The sequence below is a fragment of the Neofelis nebulosa genome, chromosome 7, assembly GCF_028018385.1.
Source record: "Neofelis nebulosa isolate mNeoNeb1 chromosome 7, mNeoNeb1.pri, whole genome shotgun sequence".
NCBI lineage: Eukaryota > Metazoa > Chordata > Mammalia > Carnivora > Felidae > Neofelis > Neofelis nebulosa.
In genome coordinates, this window is record NC_080788.1 from 22,349,377 (window position 1) to 22,369,045 (window position 19,669).

Genomic DNA, 19,669 nt, shown 5'->3' on the forward strand with positions numbered 1-19,669 from the left:
TGTGATTCTCTGACAGAGAAGCACTTACTGGCTGAGGGCTTGAACACACCCTCTATCCACTACTCTCAGCCAAAGGCTCCCCATCTTGCTTCCCTAGCATGTGCCACACAGGAGCACCTTCATGTGCCAGGCCTTTGGAAGTGGAGGCTCCACTCTGCAGCAGCCGGGAATAGCTGGCTGACAATGGAATCAGAGTCAGAAGTCCTTGCTCCCCAGTCCAACCAGCTGAGGGTACACTCCAAGTGCACTGTCAACTCATGCTGGTGGGGAGGCAGTGCCCATGGGAGATGTATGTTGGGCCTGAGAAGGGCAGGGGCACAGAGTCTTCTGCGTGTATATCTGAGAAGCCCCTGAACATGTGATTTTGCAAAGATTTATAATGAAAACGGTTATGAGTAAGATAGGATATTTGCTCTGTCTCAGGAAGAACCTGCATCTGCTTTAGACACTTGTTTTGAACGAATTATGTTATCTTTAGGAACTCCAAAGGAGACAAGTTTGGCTTGCTCCCCAAATCTCTTCTTCATTGGGATGTCAGAAGAAATGCAAAGAAAAAGGAGAAGACCGAAGTCAGGTTTTGTGTTTCCTCAACCCTGGAGGCCAGCAAGGCTGGGAGGGCAGGAGATGACAGACACACTCTGTTCGTGCCATTTAATACTTAACTCCACCAGGCGGCTACCTGTCTTCTCGTCTTTGCAGACAGGAAAACTGAGGCTCAGGGAGGTTACATAACTTGCTCATATACATAGGAAGTGACAGGGTCTCCTATTTTCCCCAAAGTCCATGGTCTTTCTTACCTTAAGTTCAACACCCACAGGAGGGTTGTATGGAAAAAGGAGAAAAGTCAGGCAAAGCCACAGAGAGTGTCTTTAGAGGGGGCTGGCCTAGACAGGTTGGATCTGGGAACAAAGGGAAAATTCAAGGGATCTCAGCACCAAACAGCCAATGGCCCCTGCCAGTCAGGGCTGGGTTGGAACAGACCTTATCTGCAGAGCAGGGGGTTTGCTGCAAGCTTCCAGAGTCTGAGTTGGAAACACCGGACTCAGACAACACGCATCCCTTCCTCACTGATCTAAGTTAGGCCAGCCTCACTTGCTCCCTGAGCCCAAGGAACACGGGCCTGCTGGGGCCAGCAGCTCACCTGCCTGCTCCAAAGCCACCATGGTCGCCTGCTCGATCAAGTCCCGTTCGATGAAACTCCTGAAGTCTTCACTGTACACGCTCAGATCCGGCAACTGGAATGTGTAGATGGGCATCTCCAGGGGGAACTGCTCATTGTTGCACTCACTGGCCACGTGGGATCTGGCCAGGGAGACGATAGCCGAGCTGGCGTGGGAAATTCCCCGAGAAAGTCGCTTTTCTGGAGGGGGAGTGGGAAAGACAACCACAGGAAATGAGTGGGGTGGCTGTGTGGCTCAGTGAGCATGCATGTCCACGCACGTGCATGCACAAATCTGCTCACACACTTACACACACATACACACAGGCGCTCACACACACATTCACCCACACACCTGTCACTCTTTTCCCGCAGGCCTCCCTGCTGCTGGGGCTAACATTACCACCACCTGGCATATGGCACTTACTCACTCTGAGTCATAAGACCATTCAGAAAGAGGCAAGCTGGGAGTCTACCACACAAGTATGCATCAGCATCATTAAAGATCACCAGGCTTCTTTTTGGGTCTTAAGTTACATCTAACTCCAGTCAGCAGAGCTGTCCCCTGCTAGCTCTGAGGGACACGAGCCAGACTGCTCTTCGTTTCATCCATTTACATACTTCAAGCAAGAAGCAATTGGTTCAGGCTTTCCCCACCACAGCTTGGATGGTAAGAGAGGTTACTTTACTAAAGTTACTCTGATAAATGCATCTCGCATGACAATGCTCCACATACAGATATGAAGCCATCACATCTACTTCTCTTCTGTCTGGTTTTCCTTCATCACAGCACTCAAAAAGTACTGGGCTACTTTAGTCTTATTCTGCCTAGGCTTTCCAACAAAAGGGTGAAAAGTACCATGTAGAATTCCTCTGATGGACATGATGTTACTCTGTTAAGAAGTTAATCATGTGATCTCAATGCCACAGCAAAAATGTGGATGTCTTTGTTTTCCTTCACTCTTGCTTTTTTTTAATTAAAAATTTTTAATGTTTATTTTTGAGAGAGAGAGAGAGAGAGAAAGAGAGAGAAAAAGAGAGAGAGAGAGAGAGAGAGAGAGAGAGAGAGAGAAAGAGAGATAGAGCATGAGTGGGGGGAGGTGGAGAGAGAGAGGGAGACACAGAATTTGAAGCAGGCTCCAGGCTCTGAGCTGTCAGCATAGAGCCTGACATGGGGCTTGAACTCATGAGCCATTAGATCATAACCTGAGCTGAAGTCGGATCCTCACCTAATTGAGCCATCCAGATGCCCCTCTTGTTGTTGTTTTTTAATGTTTATTTATTTATTTTTAGAGAGAAAGAGATCGAGAGCATGTGGGGAGGGACAGAGAGAGAGAGAGGGAGAAAGAGAATTCCAAGCAGGCTCCATGCTCAGCACTGAGCCTGACACAGGGTTTGATCTCATGACCATAAGATCATGACCTGAGCTGAAATCAAGAGCCAGATGCTTAACCAACTGAGCCACCCAGGCTCCCCCCATCCTCGTTTTTTAAAGCCCTGTCCTTAATAGCTAACATTTACCATGATACAAAGATTATTAAATACAGGGTGTTAGGGAGAAGTTTTCTTGTTTACAATCAATATCTGTAATAACAGAGTTATTTTAGCAAGACACAAATCCTCTTTCAATCATCTCAGGAAAACAAAATTCAAACTGCTGTTTGGATGAGTATTGTCTAAACCCTGTGGCAAATTCATAAAGTATATCCACTCAGGTCATGAGGACTCCCACTTCATTTCAGATTAGCCTGCTCACTGATCAGGCTCTGTGCTCATGCTGATGCTGCTCTGAAGCATGTCTCTTCCTGCCTGTGCTCAGAGAAGACCCACACCTGTGTCTTCATCCCGAATGGGAGCTTCTTACTATCCCATGGGCAAGAGCAGTGGACAAAAATGTCATTAAAATAATTTTGCTACAGCAAACTGAAAACAAGAGGCTTTTGATCCTGGGGTAGGTTGGTTTTAAATTTAAAGTCAATTCTCAGAAGCCTCAAGTATCTGTGCATTAAAATGCATAGCGAGCCCCACAGAGTATTTTAAAATGGGTAATTTTGATACACCTTCAATTGGATTCTGAGAACATGATGACTAGTTATTTTGAGGAAAGGCAAAGAGAAGTTAAACCATAGCAGCCATGGGAAAGAAGAGAAATGGAGCATATAGGGCCTGGCCTATCTACCATGGGGGATGGCCCCAGTGCTTCCTGCACTGTCCACATTCTGAAGAGCGAGAACAGAGTAGACTCCAAATATTTCTGCCATGTTTCCAGGTCTTGCAAGCTGGGCTGATGTCTTGTCTCTTGTTACAATCTACCATGTCTATATCTGGGAAAGAAGGAACTGCCCCACCTACTAGGATCTGATGGAGATGGGAATCAGTTGTTCTTTAATACCTGAGGTGCTGCGTGGCCTCACGATCCACTGGGCAGACTCACAATGCTGCTCTCAACAGTGGGAATCTGCCGGGCAGGGTTATCCATACTCCTTCATGGTTTATCACTCGGTACCTATTTGCTAGTTAATGACATGCTATTAGGATCTTAGAAACATTGCCATTTGTAGTATAGTATGATGCTATTTAGCAGTTCCAAATATTAAATATTTGGAGTCTTGGGGTGCCTGGGTGGCTCAGTTGGTTGAGCGACCAACTTCGGCTCAGGTCATGATCTCACGGTCTGTGAGTTCGAGCACCGTGTTGGGCTCTGTGCTGACAGCTCAGAGCCTGGAGCCTGCTTCAGATTCTGTGTCTCCCTCTCTCTCTGCCCCTCCCTCACTCATGCTCTGTCTCTCTCTGTCTCAGAAATAAATAAACATTAAAAAAATTTAAAAAGGAGTTCCGGAAGATGGCGTAGGAGGACACTGGGCTCACCGCGCGTCCTGCTGATCACTTAGATTCCACCTACACCTGCCTAAAGAACCCAGAAAACCGCCAGAGGATTAGCAGAACGGAGTCTGCAGAGCCAAGCGCAGACGAGAGGCCCACGGAAGAGGGTAGGAAGGGCGGCGAGGAGGTGCTCACTCCACGGACTGGCGGGAGGGAGCCTGGGCGGAGGGGCGGCTCGCCGGCCAAGCAGAGCCCCCGAGTCTGGCTGGCAAAAGCGGAGGGGCCAGACGGACTGTGTTCCGACAGCAAGCGCGACTTAGCGTCTGGGAGGTCATAAGTTAACAGCTCTGCTCAGAAAGCGGGAAGGCTGGAGGACAAAGGGAGGGAGAGCTGCTGAGCACCCAGACAGCAGAGCTCAGCTTGGCGGGGAACAAAGGCGCTCGCCAGCGCCATCTCCCCCGCCCATCCCCCAGCCAAAATCCCAAAGAGAACCAGTTCCTGCCAGGGAACTTGCTCGCTCCGCGCAAACACCCAACTCTGTGCTTCTGCGGAGCCAAACCTCCGGCAGCGGATCTGACTCCCTCCCGCTGCCACAGGGCGCCTCCTGAAGTGGATCACCTAAGGAGAAGCGAGCTAAGCCTGCCCCTCCTGCCCCCGTGCACCTTGCCTAACCACCCCAGCTAATACGCCAGCTCCCCAGCACCACAAGCCTGGCAGTGTGCAAGTAGACCAGACGGGCCACACCACCCCACAGTGAATCCCGCCCCTAGGAGAGGGGAAGAGAAGGCACACACCAGTCTGACTGTGGCCCCAGCGGTGGGCTGGGGGCAGACATCAGGTCGGACTGCGGCCCCACCCACCAACTCCAGTTATACACCACAGCACGGGGGAAGTGCCCTGCAGGTCCTCACCACTCCAGGGACTATCCAAAATGACCAAACGGAAGAATTCCCCTCAGAAGAATCTCCAGGAAATAACAACAGCTAATGAACTGATCAAAAAGGATTTAAATAATATAACAGAAAGTGAATTTAGAATAATAGTCATAAAATTAATCGCTGGGCTTGAAAACAGTATACAGGACAGCAGAGAATCTCTTGCCACAGAGATCAAGGGACTAAGGAACAGTCACGAGGAGCTGAAAAACGCTTTAAACGAAATGCAAAACAAAATGGAAACCATGACGGCTCAGATTGAAGAGGCAGAGGAGAGAATAGGTGAACTAGAAGATAAAGTTATGGAGAAAGAGGAAGCTGAAAGAAAGAGAGATAGGGGCGCCTGGGTGGCTTGGTCGGTTAAGCGTCCGACTTCAGCTCAGGTCATGATCTCACAGTCCGTGAGTTCGAGCCCCGCATCGGGCTCTGTGCTGACAGCTCAGAGCCTGGAGCCTGCTTCTGATTCTGTGTCTCCCTCTCTCTCTGACCCTCCCCCGCTCATGCTCTGTCTCTCTCTGTCTCAAAAATAAATAAACGTTAAATAAAAAAAAAAAAAAAGAAAGAGAGATAAAAAAATCCAGGAGTATGAGGGGAAAATTAGAGAACTAAGTGATACACTAAAAAGAAATAATATACGCATAATTGGTACCCCAGAGGAGGAAGAGAGAGGGAAAGGTGCTGAAGGGGTACCTGAAGAAATTATAGCTGAGAACTTCCCTGAACTGGGGAAGGAAAAAGGCATTGAAATCCAAGAGGCACAGAGAACTCCCTTCAGACGTAACTTGAATCGATCTTCTGCACGATATATCATAGTGAAACTGGCAAAATACAAGGATAAAGAGAAGATTCTGAAAGCAGCAAGGGATAAACGTGCCCTCACATATAAAGGGAGACCTATAAGACTCGTGACTGATCTCTCCTTTGAAACTTGGCAGGCCAGAAAGGATTGGCACGATATCTTCAGTGTGCTAAACAGAAAAAATATGCAGCCGAGAATCCTTTATCCAGCAAGTCTGTCATTTAGAATAGAAGGAGAGATAAAGGTCTTCCCAAACAAACAAAAACTGAAGGAATTTGTCACCACGAAACCAGCCCTACAAGAGATCCTAAGGGGGATCCTGTGAGACAAAGTACCAGAGACATCACTACAAGCATAAAACATACAGACATCACAATGACTCTAAACCCGTATCTTTCTATAATAACACTGAATGTAAATGGATTAAATGCGCCAACCAAAAGACATAGGGTATCAGAATGGATAAAAAAACAAGACCCATCTATTTGCTGTCTACAAGAGACTCATTTGAGATCTGAGGACACCTTTAGATTGAGAGTGAGGGGATGGAGAACTATTTATCATGCTACTGGAAGCCAAAAGAAAGCTGGAGTAGCCATACTTATATCAGACAAACTAGACTTTAAATTAAAGGCTGTAACAAGAGATGAAGAAGGGCATTATATAATAATTACAGGGTCTATCCATCAGGAAGAGCTAACAATTATAAATGTCTATGCGCCAAATACCGGAGCCCCCAGATATATAAAACAGTTACTCATAAACATAAGCAACCTTATTGATAAGAATGTGATCATTGCAGGGGACTTTAACACCCCACTTACAGAAATGGATAGATCATCTAGACACACAGTCAATAAAGAAACAAGGGCCCTGAATGATACATTGGATCAGATGGACTTGACAGATATATTTAGAACTCTGCATCCCAAAGCAACAGAATATACTTTCTTCTCGAGTGCACATGGAACATTCTCCAAGATAGATCATATACTGGGTCACAAAACAGCCCTTCATAAGTTTACAAGAATTGAAATTATACCATGCATACTTTCAGACCACAATGCTATGAAGCTTGAAATCAACCACAGGAAAAAGTCTGGAAAACCTCCAAAAGCATGGAGGTTAAAGAACACCCTACTAACGAATGAGTGGGTCAACCAGGCAATTAGAGAAGAAATTAAAAAATATATGGAAACAAACGAAAATGAAAATACAACAATCCAAACGCTTTGGGACGCAGCGAAGGCAGTCCTGAGAGGAAAATACATTGCAATCCAGGCCTATCTCAAGAAACAAGAAAAATCCCAAATACAAAATCTAACAGCACACCTAAAGGAAATAGAAGCAGAACAGCAAAGGCAGCCTAAACCCAGCAGAAGAAGAGAAATCATAAAGAACAGAGCAGAAATAAAGAATATAGAATCTAAAAAAACTGTAGAGCAGATCAACGAAACCAAGAGTTGGTTTTTTGAAAAAATAAACAAAATTGACAAACCTCTAGCCAGGCTTCTCAAAAAGAAAAGGGAGATGACCCAAATAGATAAAATCATGAATGAAAATGGAATTATTACAACCAATCCCTCAGAGATACAAACAATTATCAGGGAATACTATGAAAAATTATATGCCAACAAATTGGACAACCTGGAAGAAATGGACAAATTCCTAAACACCACACTCTTCCAAAACTCAATCAGGAGGAAATAGAAAGCTTGAACAGACCCATAACCAGCGAAGAAATTGAATCGGTTATCAAAAATCTCCCAACACATAAGAGTCCAGGACCAGATGGCTTCCCAGGGGAGTTCTACCAGACGTTTAAAGCAGAGATAATACCTATCCTTCTCAAGCTATTCCAAGAAATAGAAAGGGAAGGAAAACTTCCAGACTCATTCTATGAAGCCAGTATTACTTTGATTCCTAAACCAGACAGAGACCCAGTAAAAAAAGAGAACTATAGGCCAATATCCCTGATGAATATGGATGCAAAAATTCTCAATAAGATACTAGCAAATCGAATTCAACAGCATATAACAAGAATTATTCACCATGATCAAGTGGGATTCATTCCTGGGATGCAGGGCTGGTTCAACATTCGCAAATCGATCAACGTGATACATCACATTAACAAAAAAAAGAGAAAAACCATATGATCCTGTCAATCGATGCAGAAAAGGCCTTTGACAAAATCCAGCACCCTTTCTTAATAAAAACCCTGGAGAAAGTCGGGATAGAAGGAACATACTTAAAGATCATAAAAGCCATTTATGAAAAGCCCACAGCTAACATCATCCTCAACGGGGAAAAACTGAGAGCTTTTTCCCTGAGATCAGGAACACGACAGGGATGCCCACTCTCACCGCTGTTGTTTAATATAGTGCTGGAAGTTCTAGCATCAGCAATCAGACAACAAAAGGAAATCAAAGGCATCAAAATTGGCAAAGATGAAGTCAAGCTTTCGCTTTTTGCAGATGACATGATATTATACATGGAAAATCCGATAGACTCCACCAAAAGTCTGCTAGGTGATCCATGAATTCAGCAAAGTTGTAGGATACAAAATCAATGTACAGAAATCAGTTGCATTCTTATACACTAACAATGAAGCAACAGAAAGACAAATAAAGAAACTGATCCCATTCACAATTGCACCAAGAAGCATAAAATACCTAGGAATAAATCTAACCAAAGATGTAAAAGATCTGTATGCTGAAAACTATAGAAAGCTTATGCAGGTAATTGAAGAAGATATAAAGAGATGGAAAAACATTCCGTGCTCATGGATTGGAAGAATAAATATTGTCAAAATGTCAATACTACCCAAAGCTATCTACACATTCAATGCAATCCCAATCAAAATTGCACCAGCATTCTTCTCGAAACTAGAACAAGCAATCCTAAAATTCATATGGAACCACAAAAGGCCCCGAATAGCCAAAGTAATTTTGAAGAAGAAGACCAAAGCAGGAGGCATCACAATCCCAGACTTTAGCCTCTACTACAAAGCTGTCATCATCAAGACAGCATGGTATTGGCATAAAAACAGACACATAGACCAATGGAATAGAATAAAACCCCAGAACTAGACCCACAAACGTATGGCCAACTCATCTTTAACAAAGCAGGAAAGAACATCCAATGGAAAAAAAGACAGTCTCTTTAACAAATGGTGCTGGGAACACTGGACAGCAACATGCAGAAGGTTGAAACTAGACCACTGTCTCACACCATTCACAAAAATAAACTCAAAATGGATAAAGGACCTGAATGTGAGACAGGAAACCATCAAAACCTTAGAGGAGAAAGCAGGAAAAGACCTCTCTGACCTCAGCCGTAGCAATCTCTTACTCGGCACATCCCCAAAAGCAAGGGAATTAAAAGCAAAAGTGAATTACTGGGACCTTATGAAGATAAAAAGCTTCTGCACAGCAAAGGAAACAACCAACAAAACTAAAAGGCAACCAACGGAATGGGAAAAGATATTTGCAAATGACACATCGGACAAAGGGCTAGGATCCAAAATCTATAAAGAGCTCATCAAACTCCACACCCGAAAAACAAATAACCCAGTGAAGAAATGGGCAGAAAACATGAATAGACACTTCTCTAAAGAAGACATCCGGATGGCCAACAGGCACATGAAAAGATGTTCAACGTCGCTCCTTATCAGGGAAATACAAATCAAAACCACACTCAGATACCACCTCACACCAGTCAGAGTGGCCAAAATGAAGAAATCAGGAGACTATAGATGCTGGAGAGGATGTGGAGAAACGGGAACCCTCTTGCACTGTTGGTGGGAATGCAAATTGGTGCAGCCGCTCTGGAAAGCAGTGTGGAGGTTCCTCAGAAAATTAAAAATAGACCTACCCTATGACCCAGCAATAGCACTGCTAGGAATTTATCCAAGGGATACAGGAGTACTGATGCATAGGGGCACTTGTACCCCAATGTTTATAGCAGCACTCTCAACAATAGCCAAATTATGGAAAGAGCCTAAATGTCCATCAACTGATGAATGGATAAAGAAATTGTGGTTTATATACACAATGGAATACTACGTGGCAATGAGGAAAAATGAAATATGGCCTTTTGTGGCAACGTGGATGGAACTGGAGAGTGTGATGCTAAGTGAAATAAGCCATACAGAGAAAGACAGATACCATATGGTTTCACTCTTATGTGGATCCTGAGAAACTTAACAGAAACCCATGGGGGAGGGGAAGGAAAAAAAAAAAAAAAGAGGTTAGAGTGGGAGAGAGCCAAAGCATAAGAGACTGTTAAAAACTGAGAACAAACTGAGGGTTGATGGGGGGTGGGAGGGAGGGCAGGGTGGGTGATGGGTATTGAGGAGGGCACCTTTAAGGATGAGCACTGGGTGTTGTATGGAAACCAATTTGACAGTAAATTTCATATATTAAAAAATAAAAAAAAATAAAAAAATAAATCAATATTTGGAATCTGAAAGAAAAAGCCTGAAAGAAAAGGTCTGAAAGAAAAGCCCCCAAAGGGGTGTGTGCCTGGTTGGTTCACTCGGTTAGGCATCTGACTTCGGCTCAGGTCATGATCTTATGGCTTGTGGGTTTGAGCCCCGCGTTGGACTCTGTGCTGGCAGTTCAGAGCCTGGAGCCTGCTTTGGATTCTGTGTCTCCCTCTCTTTCTGTCCCTCCCCCCCCCTCTCAAAAATAAACATTAAAAAATTTTAAAAAAGAAAAATCCTTTTTGAACTAAAATTAAATTATGTTAAAGCTCATATAATGACAAATATGCTCCTAATTCTAACATTTCCCCATCACCATCTCCATGAATGCACATAATCACACACAAACATACACATGCACATACACATTGATTCTTTAAACATGAACTCAGTGATCTTTCTTTTAGGGGAGTATAAATGAATTGTGTTACAGGAATTACCATGTTCAAAGTTATGCCCCAGAGAAATATAGAGATTAAAAAATCATAGAGAATGCACAGAATTTTACAACTATTGACAAAGACAACTGTGATTTAGGCCAGGGTGGGTGTTTTAACTACATTTCCTTATTTTCTGTATTCCTGATGCTCTGGCATGTGGGCATCCCTGACCAGGGAGAGGCTTTCCCTACCAGGACTAGCCAATTCTGAGAGCAAATAACTCAGAGGGAAGGAGCATGCCTTTCCTAGAAACTGACCAATCCAGAGGCCATACTCTGAACCACCTCTTCTATCTGGTTCTTCTACTCCAGCAAGCACTATTCCTCTGCATCCCAGGGCAGGGTACAAGACAATCAGGGATAGCTTCAAAACCCCAGAGAGCCTGCTAAAATTATTCAATCTTGCCAATCCTGTATCTGTTTACCTTGCCTTGCCTTTCCCAAGGAAATCACAGTAAAGGCTCATGCCCATGTTTTTTCTCTTTGTCTCCTTTGCTTCCTGACCAAACTTGGTGCTTCCTCATGTGGCCATGGTGTGCCATGCTTCCTGCTTTTAGGGAACTGTGAGTATAAAAATTTCCCTCCTGAAATTCTCTTCTATGTTTGCATATTTTATCATACCTGGTTAAAACAAATCCTAGGTATTTTTAAAACAGGTGCACAAACCTTTTATGAAAGGGACAGATATAAGTACTTTAGGTTTTGTAAGTCATGCAGTCTTTTTTTAGTATTTATTTTGGGGAGAGCAAAGTGGGGGAGGGGCAGAGAGAGGGGTACAGAAGATCCGAAGCTGGCTCCACATTGACAGTCTGACTCCAGTGAGCCTGATGTGGGGCTTGAAATCACAAACAATGAGATCATGACCTGAGCTGATCATATACTCAACTGACTGAGCCACCCAGGTGCTCCATAAGTCATGCAGTCTTGGTCACAACTGAACTCTCTAGCACTAAAGCAGCCATAGCCAATGCATAAATGAATGGACATGAGGATGTTCCAACAAAAACTTATTTAAAAAATAGTAGCCAGAGTTGGCTCATGGGCCATTGTTTGCCAACCCCTAATTTATAACATGGAGATATTCATTTTCCATGTTAGTGCACTATGATTTCAAGAACTCAATTAAAGGATACATACATCTAATTCAGAAACTATAATTTTTAATTTTTATTAAAAAATTTTTTAATGCTTAGTTTTGTTTTTTTTTTTGAGAGAGAGACAGAATTCAAGCGAAGAAAGGGCAGAGAAAGAGGGAGAGAGAGAACCTGAAGCAGGCTCCAGGCTCTGAGCTGTCAGCACAGAGCCCAATGTGGGGCTTGAACTCACAGACCACAAGATCATGACCTGAGCCAAAGTCAGACGTCTAACTGACTGAGCCACCCAGGCGCCCTCTAAGTTTTAAAAAGTAGATAGAATTGTTCACAAAACTCAATAGAATTATATGACAAACATGGTTTTTAATTCCTTAAGTAATATGTGATAAAAATTACATAGCAGCAGGTATCAGGTATGTATTAGGCTCTGAATCCACCAAGCTCTCTGGAAGCAGAGAGAAGAGTCCTTCTAGCCCCCTCAGTGGGAGGATAAAATAATGGAATGGTTGGTTTGCTGCCAGTCAAAAAGAGTAGGAGCAGCCATGTTGTCATCTGTCTGGATTGTCACTGTGTGAGAGAGCCCAGCAGCTTCAACTGTGCGGTGCTGAAAGAACAGTCATAGAAGGCCCTGAGGGGGAAGACTACAGGGAATGATTAGAAGTGGTAGTCTCTCCAGAGTCACACCTAATGGCAGCAATGGAGGAGAACTTAACAATATAACCAGATAGACAAGAAGTGACAGAGCCTTGGTGTCCTTTCCTAACTTGCCTTGGAGGTCTACAGGAGCAGAAGAGGGGAGTGGGCTAGGGTTCATGGATAGAGGCTCCAGGTTGGGGGCAGGATTCTGGCCATGCCTTTCCTTACCCTGGCACAGTCCTGGGCAGGTTACTGCTCATACCATCACCTCCACCGGGTGGGCAAGCAACAGTGTTGGCCAATGGCAGCTGGAAGAACATCAGGGCAGTGCTGAACCACAGCTGGGGGTGAGGCACCAATAACAATAACAGGTGGGCTGGCCAGGCCCTAAGCCTTCCCTCCCCTCTCCAACACATGCTGTGAGCTTGATGGTTACAACACATGGTTGCAGCTTCTGGAAATGAGCAATTGCTAGAACAGAGGTGCTGGAGGTTCCCTATGGAGTGGAGCTAACTGCAGAGGAGGGAGCAAGCAGGGAACATTTTCAGCCCCTATTAAAGCATTGAAAGATCTCCAACTTAAGTGCATTTCCCCTACACTCTCATCCAGAGGAGCACAAGCCAGAGCCCATGTCTTTGTCCCTTTCCCTGATATACAGTATGAGCAGAAATGGCTGATAACCACAGGTGCTCTGCAGTCACATGGAAAATTCAGGACACACCTGAGGAGTGTTACGGAAAGTCTACAACGTACCTGTGCCAGACGAAGCAAAGTAAATAGACTGGAGGGCAAGATTTTAAACTAAGCCTAGTAAATGTGTTCAAAGAGATAAACAGAATATTAGGATGCAAAATAATAATGGCAAAGGGCTAATTTGGAATGAAAAGTGTGAATGCTGATTAGCAGAATGGATTCAAATAAAGAATGAATTAGGAAGTTGGAAGACTGGGTCAAGGAAATCTCTTAGAAAAGGTGAAAATGCGATTTAAGAAAACAATGGAGGGATGGTTTTAAAGCACTCAAGGAACATAATTTGGATCTAGAATTCTTGTTCCACTAAACAAAAATTTAAGAATATCATGTAAACACCTTTAGGAACCCAATGCTTAAGGACTAATTATGTAAAAACTCTTTATGAAAGTAGTCTTTGAGAAAGTACTCTTCCTACAAAAGATAAATGTGAATAAATAAAGTTAATGGTTGTCTAAGTAGATAACAAAATGAACCTAAATGTGATTGAGGACAAATGGAGGTAGGAAGGGAGAAGACAAAACACACTCATACTAAGGTATGTACCCTGTTTTCTTCAGGGTAATATTTAGTTGTTAATACATTTTTTAAAATGATAGGAAGAAAACATAAAAATAGGTTTGCATAGGTTAGGGGTAACTATTACCTAAGTAGAGGTAGAAAGTATAACTTTCAAATCAGTAAAAAAATTTAATTAGCCAGAGGATATAGAAAAGGAGAAAAACACACCAAAAAAGCCTGGCAAATAACACATGCAACATAAAGAACTACACGCATGACAATAATTACAATAAAGTAAATGGATTAAATTCACTGTTCAAATGACAGAGACTCATGGATCAGATAATAAAATAATATCTGATGACAAATTATTTATAAGAATCACATGTAATATAAAATGATAAGGAATGATTCAAAATAACAGCAGACAAAATTATATTCCAGGCAAATCTGAGCCAACAGAAAGGCAAGATAGAGATTTCATATCAAGTAAAACAGATATAAAGATAAAAAACATTCTAGGGCGCAGAGAGACACTTTATATTTCGGTAACAAAAGAACACTGGAACAAGATGCCCTAACAATTACGAGTGCATATACATCTAACAAGATGGCCTCAAAATACAGTGGAAAGAATGAAACTAAGAGAAAAAAAACGGATAATGTGCATTAACATTTCTAACTCAATTCTGGCTTTTCCAGACAACAGAGTAAGCATAAAATAATATAGCCAAGATATGGGTTCCAATGTAGCTTGAATAATAAGGCTGGGCTAACAGAAACAAAGACAACATTCATTCACAACAGTTTGGGAGGGCTAAGCTAATGCAATAGGATAAGAAATGAAATTCATTTAATGTAATTACATTTCATATGAATGTTAAGAATTTAAATTATTTCAGATATTATGATCATATATATTTAGAAACCTCAAGATATTGTCTTAGAAAAAATGATTAGTTTTAATAAGAGAATTTATGTAAATTACTGCATAAAACATAAATATGTAAAAATAAATTGCTTTTCTCTGTGCCTAAAATCTTAGAATCTAACTAAATGGGGAGGCATATTGAATGTTCTTGGATGGGAAAATGATATTACAATATGCCAATTATTCTTAAAATAAAGATTCAACCCAATCCAACCAGAATTCTAAGTTTAAGGTTTATATGGCAGAATAAATATCCAAAAATAGTGAAAAATTTTGGAAAAGAATAGCAGTAAAAAAGTTGCCTTAACAGAAGTTATACTACATAAAACTACCAGAGTCAAGGTAACAGGATGAGTGACCACACGAACTGACAGACACAGTCCAGAAACACATCCAAATATATTTGGGAATTTAATATATGGCAAAGTTGACATTTTAGTTCAGTGGAAAAAGGATGCTTTATTCAATAAATGTGCCAGGGTAAGTCAATCTTGATCCAGAAGAAAGCAAGACTAGATTCTTCCTTACTACTTACAAAAAATTCAAATCAATCAAAAGACCTAAGAACAAAATTTTATTTTATTATTTATTTATTTATTTATTTATTTATTTATTTATTTATTTATTTTTATTAGAGAGAGAAAGGGCACAAGTGAGTGAGGGCACAAGTGTGGGGAGAATCCCATGAGAGTCCGAGAGAGAGAGAGAGAGAGAGAGAGAGAGAGAAAGAGAGAGAGAGAGAAGGAGAGGGAGAGAGAGAGAGAGAAGCGGGGCTCACCCCACGTGGGGCACTAGTTCACCTGAAGTGGGGCTCAAACTCACCAACTATGAGATCATGACCTGGGCCAAAGTCAGATGTTTAACCCACTGAGTCATCCAGGTGCCCCCTAACAACAAATTTTTCAAACAAATATAGGAACTTTGTATTCCAGGAGATCTTCTACAGCAAGAGAGGACACCTATCAGCCATGAATGCATAGTAATACAAACATTTTGTTGGCAGAATACTCTGTAAACAAAATCATAAAGTAAATGATTCACTGGGAAAGACATACACGTATATAAAAATATATGTTTGTCGTCTTCATCACAAAGAATGTTACAAATTGATAAGAAAACTGAAAACAAATAGAAAAATGGGCAAAGTATGTGAACAGGGATGTTGCAGAAGGGAAAATCCAACTGGCTAACCAACAAATGACAAGATGAAAGATAAAACAGGAGACACCTGTTTTTCACCCTTCACAGTAGAAAAGCAATGTAAAACCATCACAAAAACATCCAGGACTGCTAAGAGTGAAGGGAGACACCTAGTTTTGCACATGGTGTTGGCACAGCAAATCCACTTTGGGAATGCTGACCCATAGAAATAAAAGCACTAGTATGTAAGATCATGGGCATAAAGTTGTTTGTTTTGGCATTGCTAGGAGTATTGGAAACAAAACACCCAAGAAAAACCAGGATAACCATTAATACAGGAGTGGTTTAGAAATGACTGTGCAGAACAATATATTGAGACTATACTCATGATTGACTGTTCAGTGAAACAAGTGATTTGAGAAGCATTATGTGCATTTGACTCTGATGCATTCTGAATGAGTGTAGCAAAAGGACAGACCAGGATGCCATCATTGGTTATTATGTCAGTGAGATTTGAGATGGGTGGAGAAGAAAACTCTGAAGTTTTCTTTATATCTTTGCACTGTTTCTTCCATTACAGTAAACACATCTGATCCTTAAGAAAAAGAACAGAAAGGGGTGCCTTGGGTGGTTCAGTTGGTTAAGTGTCTGATTTTGGCTCAGGTCATAATTTCACAGTTTGTGAGTTTGATCCCTGAGTCGGGCTCTGCACTGACAGCATGAAGCCTGCTTGGGATTCTCTCTCTCTGCCCCTCCCCCATGCGCGCGCACGTGTGTGTGTGTGTGTGTGTGTGTGTGCGTGTGTACGTGTTCTCTCTTTCTCAAAATAATAAATAAACTTTAAAAAATACATAAAAAAATAAAAACACAGAAAAGGGAGCCCTTGGGACACTGAACACTGATGATGAACAGATCTGGAGGCTATGCTACTTAGGGAATAACTGAAGGGACTAGAGGTGCTTGGCTTGGAGAGACTCAGGTTCCAGGAGGGGTGCTGGCCCTCAATCACATGGGCTCCTAGGGGACTGGACTGCCTCTCCTGCTTTTCTGAGGCAGAGGGAGAAGCCAGGAACCAGAAGCAGCAACGCACATTTCAGCTTGATGAACCGAGAGCCCGATTTGCCTGCAGCTGAGAGGTGATGACCTTGCCATTCTTTGAATGCCACCCCCCCCCACTACCCCCTGCAAGCCATGGAACCCCGGAGAAGCTGTTTCTGAGCTCATTTCCTTGCCAGATACCTTGGGCGATGTCGTCCTGCCTCTGAAGGCAGGGCCGTTCCACCTTGTGCCCGGGCTGTGGCAGCTCTCGCTCTGGCTGCTTGGGACACCTGCCCTCATTGAACACATGTGGCAGGTTGGCTGTGTGCACCTGTCGGAGCTGCTCATAGTCACTCAGAGCGGCTGTCAGGTCCCAGTTTTTGCCTGTGGACAAGAAATGACAAGAAATTACAATATGAAGGATCTCACTGTAGAAAAAAACTGTACGAGAAGCATTCTTTAAAAAAATTTTTTTTTTACAGTTCTTTATTTTTGAGAGACAGAGAGAGACAGAGTACAAGGGGCAGGGGACAGAGAGAAGGAGATACAGAATCCAAAGTGGCTGCAGGCTCAGAGCTGTCAGCACAGAGCCCGAAGCAGGGCTTGAACTCACAAACCGTGAGATCATGACCTGAGCTAAAGTCGGACGCTTAACCGACTGAGCCACCCAGATGCCCCATGAGAAGTATTTTTAATTATCACTGTGACTAATGAACTTTCCACCAGCGTTCTTGTTTCTCAAAAGGGTAAAATGGCTTGATGCATAATCTCTAAAAGCAGAATTTCGCACCTGCGGCTGATGTCCATATGCAATATGTGACTGTATCTACTCTCAGCCTTTAGATTCACACACACACACACACACACACACACACACACACACACACACACACTTCAGAACATTACATTCCTAATTATCATGCCCCACTCCACCCCTTTGAAAATCAAGTTGTAGAGCTTACTCTCTGAGAGAAGCAAAACAAAACAAAACAAAAAATCAATAAAAAGAATTCCCAAATTTTCTTTGGGCTTTTGCTTAGAGTTTTACTTTTCTTTTTAAGCTTAATACGTGTAAAGGAGAAGCTTTGGAGGAATTCTCTGTGTAAATGCCTTAGCAGCAGGCAGACGTCCTAGCTCTGAACCTGAACTGGGTGAGATGCTAGTCCCGACTGGGGTGCTGGCCTGGGAGAGTTGTAAGCAGGGCTCCTGGGCACGGAGATGGGTGTGGTGTTGAAGGGGACTTTCCGCAATGCTAGGGGGAGCTGTTCTGGGAGCTGGAACCCTGTGGGTCTCTAATTCCTGAGTCTGAGTCAATGGACTTCTAATGGAGGCATGGAGTCTTCTGGCATCATGAGCTTTTTAAAGACAAAGAACTAAAAGCCTAGCTTTCATGTTAAAGAGAAAATAAAATCTTATCCTCTTCTGGATAACTTCAAATTGCAGGTATAAGCCATATTGACCCAATTACATGCTAAATTATGTTGTATATACAATATAATGAGGCTTTAAATATACGAAATAATATTAGGACATCTTTTTTACCTCTTCTACTTCTAGTGAAGACTTGATACCATCAATCATCATATGTAAGTTATATGGCCACTTGTAATGTAATCACATTTTTTTCTCCATAGTTAGGTAACAGAGACACAATAGTTGTATCTTTGTACTATCTTAGTGGATAAGAAAAGCAAACTAAATTATCTGGGTCACCCAACAGAAAAAACAGCGGGAGTGGGTGGTTTTGTAAGTGATAATAAATAGCTGGGGCATTGGTGTAATGCAGCCTGGTTATCATTAGTAATAGAAGTGGAGGGTGGTGGTCGTGGCTGTGGGACTGGGGTGGTGGCCATGACAGGGCTGGTTTTGGGAAACTAAATTGAAGCATAAATGTCATAACACACTTTCACACTCACATAGGACTAAACATCACAGTGTACAAATATAACCCACATGATCTAAACCTGGCATTTTCAAGCATAAGTGTTAGTGATGATCCAATGGGCATTAATGTTCCAAGAAGGCAAAGATAAGACTCATGCCCTTAGGGAAATCATGCCTAAGCGGGGGTGATGACCTGAGTGGGCACTCTGCTCTAAGGCACGGCTGAGGGGGCCACATGCCCAAGGGAGGATCAAGCCTGTGTGGAGGAAGAAGGTCAAGGAGAGAGGAGGTGAAGGAGGAGATACAGGCCTGTCTTGATTAAAACCCACACTTTTGGGGCTATAGTTTCCTTGAAGCTGGTCTTGTTTAGGGCATCACAGCTCTTGGTTATGGACTTTCACACCTCCACCCTGCCTTGCCCATTCATCATGACCCTCCAGAAAAGGACTTGTCCTCTTCTTCTGCATCCCTCACTCTCTGTCTCCAATTTGCCAATGTTTTCAGCTGCTGGGTCCTTACCCCCATGCACTTACCTGCACCATGTGAAATTCTCATTCAGGTGTCACTAGGTCCATCTAAACACAGCAGGCTATCAGGCCCATGGGAGAACAGCAGAAAGCCTCACTAGAACAGGGACATTTAACAGTCCCTTTTATCCTATGCCTCTGAATACTTCATGTACCCTTTTCTTGCTGCTTTGCCCTTTTTTGCCCTTAAAACACATAGGTTCCCCTATTTTTTCTTTCTTTTCTTCTCTTTAAAAATTTTTTTTAATGTTTATTTATTTTTGAGACAGAGACAGAGCATGAGTAGGGGAGAGGCAGAGGGAGAAGGAGACACAGAATCTGAAGCAGGCTCCAGGCTCCAAGATATCATCACAGAGCCTGAAGTGGGGCTCAAAATCACGAACTGTGAGATCACCACCTGAGCTGAAGTCGGACGCCCAACTGACTGAACCACCAGGTGCCCCTCTTTTCTTCTCTTAATTTATATCTTCTTTTGAAGGTCAAGACCATCCCTATGTGAAAAATCTTAAATCTAGTTGTAATTTCTATCC

At 42.8% G+C, this 19,669-nt stretch overlaps 1 protein-coding gene across 2 annotated transcripts in view; it reads right to left on the reverse strand.

The window, feature by feature from the left end:
* OTUD7A (OTU deubiquitinase 7A) overlaps nt 1–19,669 on the reverse strand; it is a 391,197-nt gene that overhangs the window by 82,427 nt on the left and 289,101 nt on the right. For both annotated transcript variants that reach the window (XM_058736847.1, XM_058736845.1), the window contains 2 exons: nt 16,930–17,112; nt 1,142–1,360 (listed from right to left, as the gene is read on the reverse strand). In XM_058736847.1, coding sequence (XP_058592830.1) covers nt 1,142–1,360; nt 16,930–17,112 — 402 coding nt within the window. The remainder of the gene's footprint in view (nt 1–1,141; nt 1,361–16,929; nt 17,113–19,669) is intronic.